Consider the following 17,275-nt stretch of genomic DNA (forward strand, 5'->3'; position numbering starts at 1 on the left):
CATCGCTCCTGCCAGCTGGTATGTAGCAATGGAGCGGAGAGTCAGTGCCCCCAGCCGGGGAGCACCGCTTGCTGTAGTGGGTTCCTGCTCACCTGCAGGACTGGCTATCCTGCAAGAAGAGGTGCCAGAGCAGAAGCCCAGGTGCCCAGAAGCCGTATGATCTTAAGATAATTACTAGGCTAGTTTAAGCTTGGGTTTAGCACAACTAAGCCAGCTGACCCTGTCCTGCTTTACATGGAATAATTATGTGCCTACGGGACCAGAGAGTATACGAAGGCCTCTCTATCCCAGAACTGGGAACAGGGAAGCTGAGGTTCCCCTCCCCACATTTGCAGATACTTAGGGTGCAGTGACAGGTGAAATGGAACACAGACACATTTTTCTGTTTTGACTCTAGTAATAAAATCCCCAAGTGCTTCTGTGACAGCAGCATTAAATTCCATCGTTTGTCCCTGTGGAATTTGATAAGAACTACCCGAAACATTGACCCCGCGTTCTTCATGTATGTGAATACAAGATCATAGTCACCTGCTATTACTCAAAGTCTACTTAGAAACGAGGAACAAGCTCTTACCACTGTTACGCAGTGTATTTTAACTGTGATTTTTCCAGTTGTGAAGGACTGAGAAAAGGGCAGGGAGAAAATGAAATGCAAAATTAACCGGATCCTGGTTATTAGCTTACACAGTCCATAACATAACTTTAGTATGTTACTTGAATGCCTCAAGATTTTTTCAAGTACGGCTTTTCCCCCATTTTGAAGCCGATTAATTCATGTGTTTATTGGCAAAGGCCAATCCCTTCCTTGTGCTATCTGTAAGTGTGGCTCACTGACTAGTCAAGCGTACCATTTATGTTCATGTTTCATAGAAATCATAGAATAGTTTGGGTTGGAAGGGACCTCTGAAGGTCATCTAGTCCAACCCCCCTGCCGCGGGCAGGGACATCTTCCACTAGATCAGGTTGCTCAGAGCCCTGTCCAACCTGACCTTGAATGCTTCCTGGGATGGGGCAGTGATGGTTTATCTATATATCTTTTTTAGCATAAACTAGAGATGCAATAAGTGTCTTTTAGTCCAATTCCTTTTACACTGCTCTTGAAATAAGAACTTAAAAGCACTTTGAGAAATGTATTGAAATGCAGTAGCTTCACTACAATACCACTGTTGTGTAATTACTTACTGTAATGCTCCTCCATGATTTAGAACAGACTTAGATGTAAACAGAATATATATTTTTTCCATTTAGTAGTTCAAGCAAAACAGTCTGAATGCGGGACTGAAGGAAAGCACTCTAAACTTCTGATAAACTCCTTAGATGATACATCTCAGAGTAGCAAGCAACTTTCTAAAGCATTATGTATTCTTTATATAAGCCCCTCTGCACATTCATATGCCATGTCCTGGAAAAAAATCAAGTGTATAGTTTTGCATTTATATGGCACACCCTGAAATAATAATGTGAATGGAAGATCCACTCCATACTGTGCATTCCAGAATTATCTGATTGATCCAGCATATTCTGATATATAATCCTTGTACAAGAAACTAAGTTATCTGTCTCCACAGTGTGTAGAAAAGTGACAACACATGAAAACCAGGTGTCTACCTGAGTGATGTCCATTCCAGAGTCACAGCTCAATGGCTGGGTTGATGTGAGGCCGTTCGAACCTATTATTGTTGTGATCACACCGTTCTCATCAATTTTCCGAATCATGGTACCGTCAACGAAGTAAATAAATCCGTGCTTATCTACAGTGATACCTGGATGAAGGGAAAGGTAAAAAAGAGTGTTAGTACTGACATTATCTTGATTAAAAAGCATGAGCTTAAAATGTTTCCTCTCCTCTTAGACTCTGAAACTCTGCCGATTAGAATCATAGAACCATAGAATCATTTAGGTTGGAAAAGACCTCTAAGATGATCGAGTCCAACCGTCAACCCAACACCACCATGTCCTCTAAACCATGTCCCTAAGCGCCTCATCTACACGTCTTTTAAATACCTCCAGGGATGGGGACTCAACCACTTCCATACAAAAAGTATGACTTTTTTCTTTTCTACCCATTGCTTATTTGAGGCTTATTCAAACTGTATATGGAAAGATCATACCCATATATCAGACTTTCTTTGACTTACAGAGAAAGAGGGAAGATATGAGGAAGAAACAGAACAAAACAAGCTTTGCTTGTAATGTAATTCTATATACATAGCTAGGCTCTTCAATAACTTTGCTTCATGTCCATCACAGAGTGGGACAAGACTAGCTTTTCTAAAGCTTACTTTTTTCTAAAGCTTTTTATCTTACTGTTGATTTTTCTTCATTTTCACTTTCTAATTCTCACGCAGAGGCAAATTTTTTTTGTTACCATACTGCCTGAATTATCAGAGCGTCTGAGCAAGGAAGAAGCACCCACAGAAAGCGAAAGACTTTTGTCGTGACATGGGCTATCCATACCAACGGTGCAAAGCAGGCTCTGCTTAGCAGGCAGAAGGAGTATCTGTGCTGCAGAATGTATTTCAGCGCAGTGTTGCCCAAGACAATGGTCACGTACTGGAACCAGCCTCATGACAACAGTGGGCTGCAGCAGGAGCTAGTGCAGTTCTCCCGCTTCTGGATCTGCAATAGCTCTAGCACCACTGCACAGGAGAGATGGACCCTGAAACAAATGCAAGGGCTATGCAAAGGAAAGGTCATGGTCTTCTGTATTTCAGTGGGGAAACTGAGGAATGGAGAGCTTGCTGTCTCCCACCAGCAGTGTGTGGTACACCCATGTCACAACTCATGCCCGGCCCTGGTCTGTCCCAGTCTAATACTTTCTCCCCAGTTCTTCCCGCATTCAATTTGTTAGACTTTTCTATATTGCATGAATGGTAAGTAAGATCTTTTTTCCCTGAAATGTTGAAAATATAGCTAGAAAAGCACTTCTAGTCTTGTTAGGTTTATGAAATCCTTTCTACCAAAACCACTCGATTTCTTGCTTTAAACTACTTCATAATTTCCCATTTAAAGTTGCATAACTTTGCAATTATAGCAGCTGCTGTGCACAGCCAAGCTATTTTAATAATGAATTTATGTTCTGCTACACAGAAGTGAAAGGCAGAGGACTTGAACAGATGGTCTGGACAGTGGCTTATACGGTTCTTGATTTTTTTCCCCCTGCATTTAGCACAACCGAAGGCTGCATGTACTCCGAGTTTACAAAACACTTCTCGGCACGCCAGTTTAGGATCTCACACAGCAATTCCACATGCCATTAAAAAAGAAAAAAAACCACCCAAACTGAATTCCCTCACCTCCCAGCCCCATTTCCTTATACTTAATTTAATTTCTTTAAATATATAGGAGCAGTTGTAGCTGGGGGCAAGGGAGAGTAAGGAGTCTGGGAGGGGGCAGGAGCAGGACGAGGTGGCCCTGATGGGGAACAGGCATCTCCCACGGGGCTGGGAGAAGGGGGGGGGACAGTCTCCCCAGGCCCCTAAGTAAATCTGTACCTGGCAGTTGGAAATGCCTGGGGATTGAGTTTGCGTTACATACACATTTGAGTGTAATAGGCTTTCTCTTACAGTGTTAACACCCAGTGACAGGGTCCCAAGACAAACTGCCCATGACCGCTTCTTTTCTAACAGAAAGCAGGAATAATGTCCACACCAGTTTTTCTACCGTGGCCAGGAGGTTAGCGAGGGCTCGACTCTCCCCTCTGCCGGAACAGGCTGACCTCCGCCGCCGGAGGGTCTCCATCCCTTACTCGGTCTGAGAGGGAGGCACTGAGCGAGGCTGCGAAGGCCTCGCAGGGGGATGGGCTTTTGGGTACACCCTGCCACCATGTCCCCATGTTCCCATCCAGAGGTGCCTCTTCCCTGCAGGTGACGTTTAGGCACCTTGCAAAGGTCTGAGGGTATCATCACAAAAAAAATCCGAAGGCCACAGCAGTTAACTTTGGCGTCTAGCGCTCCTACTATGTCCAGCTTTCAGGTTATCTATCAGCACAGTGTTGGTAGTTGAAATTAATTCTTTAAATTGTCAATTCAGTGTATTCGTCTGGCTGTGAACTGCCGTTAGAAGAGAGGTATTCACCATCCTGTCACCTTCCCCATCCAGGACAAAAAATGCCCACGGACTGCTGAAGTGGTACAGGGTGAGGCTACATCACTTTGTTAAGTGAAACGGCTGATCACTGAAATGTCCAATTCTCCAGGACAGACGTCACCTGGGGGATTGAAATCACCTGGGGGGGCTGCATGGGTCAGCTGGGGGGAAATCTGGGAGGTTATAAAAAGGCTAAAGGAAGAGCAGATATTAGAGCCTGGCTCTCTGCTGGCCTGTGAGCTCACAGATCGTGCCTCCTTGGTACTGGCTCCCTCAGAGGATCTTTACTTTTTAATTAGAGAGTTAACAGTGCTTTTGGAAACTACAGAATGACTGGCAAGCTCACAGCTGTCGTCTGCTTCTGAGAAGTCCAATTATAAATTTGAAAGGCTGAAGGTTTGAAGGTGAGCTGAGGTAAAGAGTGCATCTGAGAAGCAAAAGGGTTTGTTTTGGTGTTGGGGGGTGACCTGTGTGTTCCAGTTTTTGGGAAGGGATGGCACCTCTGTCTGTTCCTCACGCATGCTGAAGAGACTTTGCACTGAAGAGACCTGTGCGCACAAAAGGCCAGAATTAGGGGTGCCCGCAGGGCCGGAGCCGAGGGCTGGCCGCCTCTTCAGAAACAAAGGCTAGGTGTGCAAAGCAAACCGCAAAATCTCTTTTGATACAACTGAGCTGCTAAAACATCCACCCTAAAACCCCAACTGAAGCAAAAAGAAATGCAGCCTGGTTATTAATGACCATATAAACAATTAATATATGTATCTGATGAGGTTTTTCCAAATGTTATTCTGAGGGAATGCACTTGGCAGAAGCCAACAGAGCAAACGACCCTGAAAGGACTGCACCTTCTGTGGTGCAGCTAGAAGTCTGCAGAGACTTTCATGATGATAGTTCCTAAAGGCCCAAGTCACGGTCTGCAGTTTAGTTTGTACGTGGATAAATTTTCTCTTCAGAAAACAGGAAGGGCTGTGTTGACTCTGCTACCACAGTTTGGGGCCACAGAGCAGGTGGAGCCGGGCTCTGAGGCAACTCCTGCTGTTCTCACGGGGATGCTCGGGGCTCCTGGCCTCCTGCCTGGGCTCTGTCCTGCTCTGATCAGCTTTACGCTGTAAAGCTGAAGCATGCTAAGAGATTATTAGTAAATGGAAAAGCTGCTAGGAAATCGTTCCAGGGTTTTTTCTTCAGGGATGTGTGAAGGTTGGAGACAAAAGTCTCTTTAGTCCCAGCCTCCTACTACTTTCTTGAGAGTCTCTTCAAGACTCCTTTTGAGAAGAAAAAGCCATGCTGGACTGCTGTGGCGGGGAAGGTGTGAGGAGCAAGGACCACTGTATGTGACTTGCGTGCATGCAGCTATGATTGTCGGGGGTGTTTTTAACCTTACTGATATTGCACCGTGGGGCAATATTAGATGGGATTTGAATTGCTTCGTGGTGTGGTTCACAGGCTCAAATGAGAAACCTGATGTGGGTGGGAACTACAGCCCGTGTGCTGTGTCTTAGTCTGCCTTTGCAGAGGGGTGGTGCTGCATGGTAAGCAGGGAGCTATGCGTCTCACCTGAGTAGCGCAGCCCTGGATCGGATCCATGCCATGGATAACACAAGGCCAGGATCTATCACTAGGGCAAGTGCATCTTCTGTTTTACGCAATTTCCCTGTGAACAGATGGCTGTGTTGGCTGCAAACCATCCATTATATAAAAATCAAAAATTATGCTGCGATGAAATAAAGCTACTCAGCTGTGTTGCTGAATGGATTTCAAACACTGACTGTATAAGAAAACCAAAGATCCTTTAATGTTAATAGTGTACATTTTGCTCTCCAGCCATTGCAGAAAGGTAATCTATCTGCAAGGGAAGTACATATGCCAGTGTGATGGCATAAACAAGCCCATGTCTTCAGTATTTGTACTAAAGATAATAAAATGCCAGTTTCTTCAAGTACCACTGTAAATATGTTCAACAATGAACTACTGCTTCCAGTACTTACTCCCGTATACTAAACCAACATGACTTTACCCATTTGAAAAAATTACTCATGCATATAAGTCTTGTTGACAAATACCCTATATAAGGCATCCATTGGAAAACAAAATACAGATTTGTGGCTAAACCGTCCCAATTTATTCATTATTAGAGTTGGATTCATTAATGCTCCTGTCACATCTTGCATGATGCTTCACATAATCTGTACTCCAAGAGCTTATTTTTAATCCTTTTCTGACGTACAGTGTAATGCAGAATCAAATCACACATAGCACTTCAATTGTGCTTTAATCACCGAGGAACTTGGAGAGGAAACATGCACATGCTGAGTGTAATGAATTGCACTGAGTGCAAGTAGGAACAGTGCTCACTCCATGAGTGAGTAAGAAAGGTTATTTTTAGGCATCTTTTCTTTGCACAGAGAATGGGATATAGTTTGTATTAGGCTCTCAGCCTGATTCTGTTTTTTTTAAGGAACCGTAGCACTAAACTGTATGCCCGACTGATGCTGTCTGGGCACAAATGTGACCTATTGCACAAGTGGCAGACTGGCCTTGCTTGGACATGAGATTCCTCATTAGACACCGATGTCTGAGTAAGGACAAAATAAACTTGTGCAAGGATTTAGTCTTGTTCTTTGACTCAGGGCTGAACGCAATCTGTTTTTGTGAGTAACATGCTTGTACTGAAGGACTGTCTTCAGTCGTGTTTAGTCACTGGGACTGTCTTGCATAGGACTAGATTTTGTACCTGAATGTAAAACAGTAGCTCTTAACATCTATCTCCAGTAGATTTACGTGCAGACGTCTTGGAACAATATTTATAACACTTAGAGGTCTTTTAACAGAATTTAAATGGTGCTGATTAACATTAAAAATGAACTGCTGCTAGTGCAATCACACATGGCTACTAAGTATCATCACTAGAAAGATTCTGCAGAAGAAGTTTTGCTCTTTATAACTGTTTTCTGCACAAAATAGTACTTAGTAGATGGGCTGAGTACAACCATGATAAACACAGAAGGCTGACTACAACCTCTCCTGTTACATGCTCTCAGGAGTGATTTTGCTTAAAGGGTTCTTTCCCTTGGCAGATCTGCCTTAGTGCCCATACGTACATGATTACAAATGCAAATAACGCTTTGAAAGTAAACTGATCACTTTGTGTAGTTCTCATCGGTATAAATTCAAAACACATATGATTATTATACATATCTTTCAGTCTAGAAACTTTGGCATTTCAATGTTAATGGAGCTAAGCTTATAGTGCTAAAAATATGGATTAAAAGTAATACAGTAAATTCCCCATTAAGATATTTTCTTTTCTTCCCCCCCCCCCATCATAGCCCACACTTGCATTCTAAGAGACTCTGGGAACAAATCCTTTCTGAACACATCCATAAACAGCAGCTAGAGCTATATGTTGCCCACTTCAGGAAATTCTACTTCACACTTTTTGCTCAGCTAAAAACTTTGCAAATGAGCATTTTACATTGAAAACTTCTAATTAACCTTCTGAAGAATTTGTAAAAGAACATCTAAAACCACTGGTGAGAACTGATAAGAGAATGCCACCTTCTGCTGAAGAAAAACTGTATTTAGAAGGAACTTGTGATTCTCATAAAACTTTTAATAGGAAGAAGTGAATCAAATTGGTTAATTACCATTTTATGGTTGGTAAAAGGGCAATTTACATGCCATCCATTTCTAAACTTCTAAATGTCTCTGGTGCTTTTAATTAAAGCTGCCATCTAGAAACTACTAAAGCAATTTTATGCAATTAGTTATTTATAGGTTACCATAATACTCCACTCAAAATATGATTCAAGTGATTTGCAGTCTGTTGCTTTGTGATCTTTGTCATCTTTACTTCATTACTGTCTCAGTACTAGCGGCAAAATATTGAGCAGTTCTTTGTCAGCTGGAACACGACTTCAGTACTTGCGCTTCAGTGTTGTTCTCTTTAGACGAGTAACAGTAAAGTGGGAGCAAACAGCATTTTTAACTACTGGCTGTGAATGAAAATGTCCTGCTTCCAGTCTAAGACGTGATGACTGGGGTCATACTTACTGCTGACAATGGTTACCAGGAAAGTGAGTAACTTATGCATTCAGGTGAAGGTTGGATGAAATTTAGGAAAACTTGCTGTCCACAAAGTTTACCCTAAATGTTCTACAAGATTCCCAGACTTCTGAAGTCACAGGTAGCTAAGACTACTAAAGAAGAAAATAAGGAATAAATTTTGCTGAATCAAAAATGGCACGAGATGAATTTTTTGCTGGTTCCGTGATGCATACCTGACAATGATTCGAGGCTGCAAATCACCTTGGTTTGTCTACTTCTTACTTTATATATTGCTAATGAAACATCTCACCCCATTCTGCCTTCCTTTTTGAATTGTATGGAAGCATTGAGAAGGTCTTAGAAATTTATGGAATAGCAAAGATTGCTGAATAAATAGTATTGATCGTTACCTATGACAAGGGGGTCTTGTTTTCACAAAAGGCTATGTTAGGAATTTGGTCTGCATCCTACTGTAGGTAACAGGAATCTTTTAGCTGAGCAGGAGCAGGCCCTAAATGGGCTACTGCCATTTGACAAATGTAAAGGTTTAATCTGAGCAGTTGTTCTTACAGCTTTATTTACTTTAGAAAGCATTGCTGCAGATGGTGAGCAACAAGACTGATTATTTCAGGATGTAAGCTGCTGGCGTGAACACGTTTTCAAAACCATGAATTTTTTTAGTAGTATTTCCTTAGTAATTTCAAGCAAAATGAATAAAACTACACTGCAGAACTGATTTTTAATTTAAGCTTTCATTTGTGTTGCTACTCCGTGGCCATGGGTCTGAGTGAAAAAGGTTCTTTGCTACAGCTGTGTATAAGGTATTTTTATGCATGGGATTTAGAACTTACTCCAACCTTCTACATTTCCCTGGTGCTTACTTTGAGGTCACTGCATCTGTAGTGAGGCCACTGCACTTAAGTACTCTGCGCTCAGTGTGCAGTTTTCAATTTCTTGAGGCATTGACTGTATACATAGCTTGCACAGACAGTGTGTGCATCTATCTTCTAGTTCTAGAGTCTGGTCTGGACCCAGGAGTCAAAAAGCAGACACTGCAGGACTTCAGATGGTTAAATCTTTGGATTTAGTGCTTGGGCTTCCAAATGTTGTAAATCACTTCTGACACTTAGGGTTCAATCATTGGAGGGACTTACTGTTTTCACAAAAGTTACTTAGTTTGTGTTTCCACCACAGCTGTCCTGTGTGAATGCTCTGAGGTGGTCACAAATACAAGGTAATTGAAATCAGATGTTAATCTAAGACACTTTTCTTAGTCTACTGACTGGGAGATGCTGTAGCTCAGCAAAAATGTGGTAACTTGATTGTCTCAGCCTCTCACTGCCTCTGCCAATTAAGCTTGGAAAGTCAAATCTATTTACATCTTTAAAGCCCACTGATTTCAGAAGGGCAGGGTAGGCAAGTGTTTAATGCCTTTGATCCAGGCGTTGGCTTTGCAGTGCTAAGCAGAACAACTCCCAGGTATTTCTACTAATTTTAGTGCTTCTTACTGCTCCAATACTCAATGACTAATCTAGTTAAAATCAGGACGCTATCCCTTAGTGCCTTATTATAAATACTAATCCAGATTGTTTAAATGATAGCGTTGGTGACTAGATGTGCCATAAATACTTTTTATCAAAAAATCCCCAAACCCACCAAACAGAATTCCCCACCCCAAAATTAAAATCTGTTACTTGGTAAAGTTCAAGTGATTGGAATTCTGTCAATGATTAATATCTTGTGTAGTTACTTCTTCATTTTCAATATCTTCTTGTGTAATAAATGTGTTCAGCTTGTCACAGATCTTATTTTATGTCCCTGCCTTGTATCATTTCACATTCTGCTTAAGTACTTGGTCATCTATTACATGACTCATTAGTCTGAGATCTCTACAGAATTAAAGAAAGTTGCAGTAAAAATAATATATTGAAGTTCAAATTTCAACTACATCACCCATGCATGTTTAAAAGCATCTTTCAAAGTCAGCTCAACATACAATAGTGCAAGATTAATGTTCACGAAGCCCCATCTCTAGTCCTTCACAGAGAAGGGGGAACAGACTGAACAAGGCTATGCGTGTTTGTTACCTGCAAAATAAAAGTTATGGAAAGCAGATCAAATCATAATTGATTAGTGTGACTTCATGCTGTTTTCCTGTCTGGCGTTTAATTCCTGGTCACTAGGCAAAGGCAGTCTTGCCAAATAAAGATAATGAGAAATAAAAGTTGATGGAAGACTTAAATCATTAAATAATAATCTAGGACTCTCCCAAAATCTACCTGCATGCCCACTGAAGTAGAAAAATTGTTATGAGTTCAAAAAAGTTAAAACAGCATTTGAAGCAACTTTCATTCAGAAAAGTAAATAGGAAAGAGTATTTGAATCTCCACTCGTTAACGTACTTCTGAGGATGCTACCAAACAGGATTAAGTTTCACAAGTGTTACACAGTAGGTATTTCTTATCACCTTTGCAAATGGATAAACTGAGTCATATAGATAAGCCCTTATTTAGAGTCACAAGCAGCCGGTAGCGAAAATGGGAATACAACTTTTGAGCTGTAACTAACCAAGGTCAGATGGCCACTAAACAGAGTTCTTTCTCAGATATCACCTTTCTACTAAGTAAGAGGTAAATTTATTTTTCATTTATAACAGGAAAAAAAGTAATACTCAGGACAAAAATAAGAAGGCAAATGGAAAAAAAAAAGCTAAAAAGGTTTCCATTTCAGCTTAAAAAATAAATGCTAATCTTGTCTGGTCATTGAGTAATGCAAGTGATTATATTTAATAATCTCTTGGCAATTACTCTGTCTTTATCTGCATTATCAGGTACCTATTTTCACACTGTAAAAAATCTCAGAGGTGAGAAATTAGAAGCAATTCATTTATTTCTGTGATCAAATACATAACATTGCGTTGCTTTGTGTTCAAGTATTTTTAAACATGGATAAGATGTTGGTGAGTCTGTGGACTCACCGACATTTTTGCCAGTGTTTCCTGCCTCCTAGAAAAAATATTTGTGTGTGCTGTTGGAATGTTATGTCAGTAGAAATGTGGTATCTTCTGACTTGACAATTATTCCGATAGCGAGCAAAATAAGTGATGCAAAAGAATTTCTAAAACTGTATTTAAGTATGTGAGACTTTTAGGTTTATTGATCTATGAGTACCAGGCAAATACTTCCTACTACTTTCCAAGGTTATTCAACCTCTTACAGTTTAGAGGAAAACAAGGACATGTACTTATAAGGCCATTATGATAATACACAGCTAATTGTTCATACTGTGCTGGTGACTACAGGTTGATGCTGTGTTTTGCTAGGCCCTGTACAAAAAGGGAATGTGGCAGTCCATAGTTCCTTGAGATTAAAATCCAAACCCCAAAACAGAACAAATCTGACAATTTCAAACTGATGTAATTTAGAGTAGATGCATAAGTCAAAAGCAGCTGGGAGCCATTACCTGAATTTGCCAAGATATGAGCCATTGTCTGCTAACAGTTAATTTCTTAATATTTTCTGGCTGCCCCAGAACTCATGAATTGTACTTTTATTTAATTTCTATGTCTAGAACCTTCTGTTAAGGAAGCCAGCTATGCATGGGTATTTTTAAAGTAAATAGCGTATTACAAATTTTCACCAACATACTTCCCCAATAAGAAAATAAGATGAAACAACTAATTGTATTGTAATTAGATATAATCAATTGTAATCAGCAATAAAACATTGATCATTTTGCTGCTAAAGGATCTGAAAACCTTTGTTTTCTACTATTTTTAGATTCATTTAGATAGAATTGATTCATTACATTAATTAGCTGCCTGAAGATTAACATTTATTTGTACTTACCTTCTATCACTAAAGACATGTTAAAGTCACTCTATAATTACAACGTGTCTCTTGCTAAGCCTTAAAACAGGATAATTTGCTTGTCTTAGAGGTGTTTCTGCCTGGATATACATTCTAATTTCCTACTGATATACAGCATTCCTTTATTAGCTCACGAAAAATAATCAAACCCCTTCCTTAGAGCTAGTCATTAGGAGGGAGCGGTGTGCTACAGGGGGAGCATGCTAAAAGCCCACTCAGGGCTCTGCCATGGGAGCTGCCGAGTACCCTTTGTTCCAGGGATTTCAGTGGGAGGTGAGGATGATCAGCTGCTTTAGAGCACCAAATCCGGAGACTTTAACGCAGTTCTAATGCATGCTGCAAGGGGATTAATTGTGGCGCTGGTGGGGATTCAAGGCTTCACACGCATTTTGCCTGTGACGATACAGGGTGTACTCTTGACGGGAAGGCTGCAGCAAAAGGCTTATTTCACGTGCAGTAGGCGAGATGCTCATATTTTGCAAAGTGCGTTTAATGAGGAAAGACAAACTAGAGTTCCAAATAAACTTGATTTTGCTGCTGGCTGTCTGATTTGAACAGCCCTGACTTAATGTGTATGAGTAAGCTCCGTTAACATTACAAGAATCACCTGAATGAGTAATATATAAAAAATTGACTTTGCAACCATATTATTTGCTTAAAAGTTAAATATAATTAAATGCTGCCACCTTGCAATAGAAAGGTAGTAAAAGAGGAGTGTTGCCATGGAAGGAAAGAGTATTTCAGGGGACGCTAGCTGGAGCCTGCTGCTCATGCTACTGCCTCATAAAGGACCGGTTGTATTAAAAACATGAGTGAGCTTTATGAAATGATTTGGCTTGCTTATAGTTGGTTAAATCATCACCTCAGACCAATTTTTGTGTATCCAGTTGCATCTGAGTTTCTAAGTCATGGAAGGAAATGACAGATGACCAACACCAAGTACTTCACATAGGCTCTTTTCTTACCTCTTGGACTGTTGAGAGATGCCTCGGATGCCTTTCCGCCATCTCCACAGTGACTCTGGTCAAATGGAAGGCACTGATCACCTGTTCCTGCCACCACGTCTGTGTTTTTGGCCAGATCCTTTGTTTCAATGAGAGATTTTGCTTTGTAGACTTTTCTGGTGTTGGTATCCGACAAGTAAAGGGATTCTGACACTGGATCAACAGCCAAGTAATATTTATGTGCGGGGCTTGTACTAAAACAGAAAAAAGCGTGAAAGTTAAATTGTTTTTCTTTTTAATCTCTGTTCATGGTAGCATAACACTTCTGAAGACATCTATTTAATGACTGGGAGATGACAGAGGCATAGGTGAGACCAGCTTTAATGTAGCTTACGCAAGCACCGCTGCGGAGAAGGAAGGAACCGGTACTAGCGGCAGAGCCTGACCAGCCAGCTGTGTACCAGGTAGCGAGCTTATGGAGAGTGGTATTGGTGGAGTTAGTCTGTCCATTAGTACCATCACACCCAGTATAAAGCTAACTGGAGTGACTGCAGCTTAGCTATAATTATTACTATCAAAAGCAAGGTCACTTTCCTATACCTGCTAAGTCCTACTACTCTTGGCACTGAAAACAAATCTACGACTTGCAGCAAAGTGATCACAGACTGTTCTGCATGGGCACAAATACCCACTCTTGGTTATTTTTATCTGTTTCTAAACCTTAGGAAATATGAAGGTGTGAAATATGGTGCCTTAATTCATGCCGACTGTATTGTCAGGAGCAAGGCAGAAGGCCAAGTACTGTCAGTGCAACTAGGCATGAATTAATGCACCATAATTCATGTGCTGAAGTGCCTTATTGAGATTATAAAATGTTATTTTAAAAAATATTTACATATGTTAATTTAAATGGTGAGGATCATAAACTCTAATCGGAGAACTGGGCTGCGTCTTATTAACCAGTAAGACTTTTTGTTTCTTTTTGGCTGGAGAGTTAATTTCCAGTTGGAGGGAATTGTCTAAGCACATGGCACACCACGCCGGTGTCCTGAGCCTGGTGAGACTGCAGTGTAGTCCTGATTATAAAATAAAATCAAAATCCAGATAGGTGTAGATCCTTTAAAGCACACAGTCGGTTACTGAAATGGTGGGAGACAGGCACAGGCAGAGTAGTGGCCAATGCCCGGCACCTGTTTTGGTGCTCAGATGGTATTTTTACCACTGCCATTTTTCTCTGGGGGGAGGAGGAGGAGATTTCTGACAGGCAGCTGAGCAAGACACTGACCTGCCCGCATCCCCTGTAACTCTACATGGGACTCGCCTATCTGCAGATTAAAAAGATCGCCAAATTTCTATTTTTTTTTTGTTAGAGACATTTTATTAACATTGGTACATTAACTAACACTTAAGATTGCTGCAACAAATCTGGGAAACGAGTTACTCGTCTCAGCTTTGTCAGCTCTGTTTGTGGTGGGTTTGACAACGCTTGGTGTACAGCTTCTTCTGCAGGGCTGGGTTTTCATGCCACAACAAACCAGGAAAGGAAGAATCTAGATAAAACAGAACTGAAGAACTGGCAGAAGCTCCAGGACAGATAAGTAATGTCTGAGATGATACTGACTTATTTTACTGATTTGACTTCAGGTTGATGGAGCCTCTTTACACATGAAGTTTTTGCTTGGCTGAGGCAGATACTGAGCTTTATTAATCATCTATTAGACAGTTCTACCTTACTGAGCAATGTTACAAAACAATGTAAAAATTACTTACCAATATCTTTTATTTTAGCAATCTACTGAGTATTCTCTATAAGAAACTTCTAACAGATGATCAGCTGAAATCTATTTCCATTTATAAGTGATAAGGCTAATGCTGTACCATGATAGATGTGATAGAGCTTGGGCCTATTTCTCTGTTCTCTTCTCCATCCAAAAAGGGACAGAAACTACTCGGCGTCGCTGAGGATTGGGCCACGAGCTAGACTAGCTTAAAGCTGACCTTAGTCATAAACATCTATAAAAGACAGAAGGGGGAAATAGAAAGAAAGAGATATTCCCACAGTTGGGGAACAGATGTGAAACCCAGTCCGAGGAAACGTAGGGAATGAGAGGACAGTGGTGTGATGAAACATGAGTAAGAGAATGAGCTAAAAGCAATTAATGCTAAATTATGATTCACCAGTATTATAAAACTTTGTTGAAAACATTAAGAATCATTGGTGTTCTCTGGAGTGAGCTCAGAAGAGACTGGCCAGCCAGAAGATGACTTTCTAATAAAATACTTCTGTGGAAAAAATTGCAAGGCGAATTCTAGATGTTAAATAAACATATTGTTCATCATGCAGAAACTGGCAGAGAACCAGGGGTCATTATACACTTTCCTTGTAGATACATTTTCCGTCATCCTTGTCATTACATTTAATAGACCGGCTGTTAGAAAACTCTTGATGTTTATGCTTAAAGCCTCGCATGCTAAAATGTTTAAAGAGTATTAGTACAAAATGGAACAAAATCAAACACTCGCTATGTTTGCAGAAGTTTGCAATCAAATCTAAATCTGAGTTTATTTAAATTAGCCTATTAAAAACTGTATCAAGTAGACTAGGATTTACAATGAATCTTTCCAGAACAAGTTATTACTATCCTGTAGTAAAATTTTTCCCTGTAACCTCAAAGCCTAGTTTCCATTTTTACCAGTTACTAAACGGCTTTTTTATTTCTTATTAAAATCTTGATGACAAAAACAAACGGGATAAGTTGTTTTTAAACAGTCAAAAATAAGATCAGTGGCCTTCTCTGTTTACTGGTCTCCAAACTCTATCCCTTTTTACACAGTATTTTCTTTGTCCTGGGTAAAAAGAACCCTTTTTCCCTGCTCTTTTGGAGACTAAAAGTTGTGTTGAGGAACTGGATTTTGAAGCCTTTTCCTGCTTGGACTGTCGTGAGCCTCTGACACCTTTTAGTTGTTGCTTCCACATGTTTCTTTGAGCACCCTAGAAATTTCCACCATGACTATGGCCTTTACAGCCTCAAGAGAATGGCATACAGTGGGACTGCTGAGTATTCCCCCCCAACCTCAAAGACTACATTAACTTCAAGTGATTTCCTCCAATTTTCCACAGATTTCACCTGGACAGAATACTGACAGAGGCAGTTATTATTGTAATTAATAGGGCTGGAGTACTTGAGTATTGTCACAACTTGATTTAATTAAGGTTTAAGTTCATCTCAAGAAACTAATACTAGTGAGCAGGTATTAAAAAAATTCTACTTTACAAAAGAAACCCCTGAATTTAAAACCTGATTCATGTTCTGAATGCATTACAGAGTAAATAAGTTCAATTTGCTGCTTTTTTTAGTTTACAAAGATACTGGTCAGTTTAGCATGAAGGCAAATGGAAACAATCCTTCATTTAAAAAATAGAACCTTGCACTTACCAACTAGGAATTATTTTTTCTTTTAAAGTTTTCACTGTGAAATGAGATGTGACATCTCTAAGTAGGCTGGCAAATAATCTATAGTATTCAATAGCATTCTCGTGCTAATAAAGCACTAATTCCAACCAGCGGTCTCATCCTGCAAACACAAGTTCAGTCCACACTCTGCTTCCTACTATGCCACGAAGTTATCAGCTTAGGTTGTACTAGTGCAGGTTTATTTATCTCATTTAAGTACCGAAATGCTAAGAAGTTTGTTTCTAAGGATCCAGACTGCCTTGCTATCTCTTTCTAGCTTGCAATGTCATTTCTGCAGCTGGATCGTTATAACCAACTCCCTCACCGTCTGTCGGAGAAGCCTAATGTACGACGTTCATTCTTTTAAAGAAATCCCTACATTGCAGTGCCAAAATGCTAACTGGAAAGGGGGGAAGCCACTTGCTTTTGCTGTAGCTGGAGAAGCAAGGACTGAGCTGTGACACAGCATCCTCAGTTCTGGGGCCTGCTGTGCACCATCTGTGGCAGATTTTAAGTTCGTAGTATCCTAGAACTGCTAAAGCACAGCCCCTCTTGTGTGACTCTTTATTATTTCTTTGTTGCTAAAACTCCCGTTTCCTTGGCTGGCTATATCTAGGATCATTCACACATCACGTGAAATGAATATGAAATGCATTCGCAGCTTTTGCGTTTAAACCTCTCCATCTCTGCTTGCTGATTTTTAGAGGGAGACTTCATCCCTTCAAAGGGAACGTATCAAACCTCCTTTACTATAAACAATGGTGAATTTGATTAACATTTATATTTATTAAATTCAGAGTGTTTCTCTGTATGCAGACTTCTAAAAGGACTTTTGTAAGACCGCTTCCTCGAACGTGGTTCACATATTGCTGCT

At 40.4% G+C, this 17,275-nt stretch overlaps 1 protein-coding gene across 9 annotated transcripts in view; it reads right to left on the reverse strand.

The window, feature by feature from the left end:
* The window catches only part of TENM1 (teneurin transmembrane protein 1), a 940,180-nt gene that overhangs the window by 48,174 nt on the left and 874,731 nt on the right, over nt 1-17,275 (reverse strand). For all 9 annotated transcript variants that reach the window (XM_076347340.1, XM_076347348.1, XM_076347344.1 and 6 more), the window contains 2 exons: nt 12,968-13,200; nt 1,609-1,763 (listed from right to left, as the gene is read on the reverse strand). In XM_076347340.1, the coding sequence (XP_076203455.1) occupies nt 1,609-1,763; nt 12,968-13,200 (388 nt within the window). The remainder of the gene's footprint in view (nt 1-1,608; nt 1,764-12,967; nt 13,201-17,275) is intronic.

Source organism: Aptenodytes patagonicus, chromosome 9 (genome assembly GCF_965638725.1).
Source record: "Aptenodytes patagonicus chromosome 9, bAptPat1.pri.cur, whole genome shotgun sequence".
Lineage (NCBI taxonomy): Eukaryota > Metazoa > Chordata > Aves > Sphenisciformes > Spheniscidae > Aptenodytes > Aptenodytes patagonicus.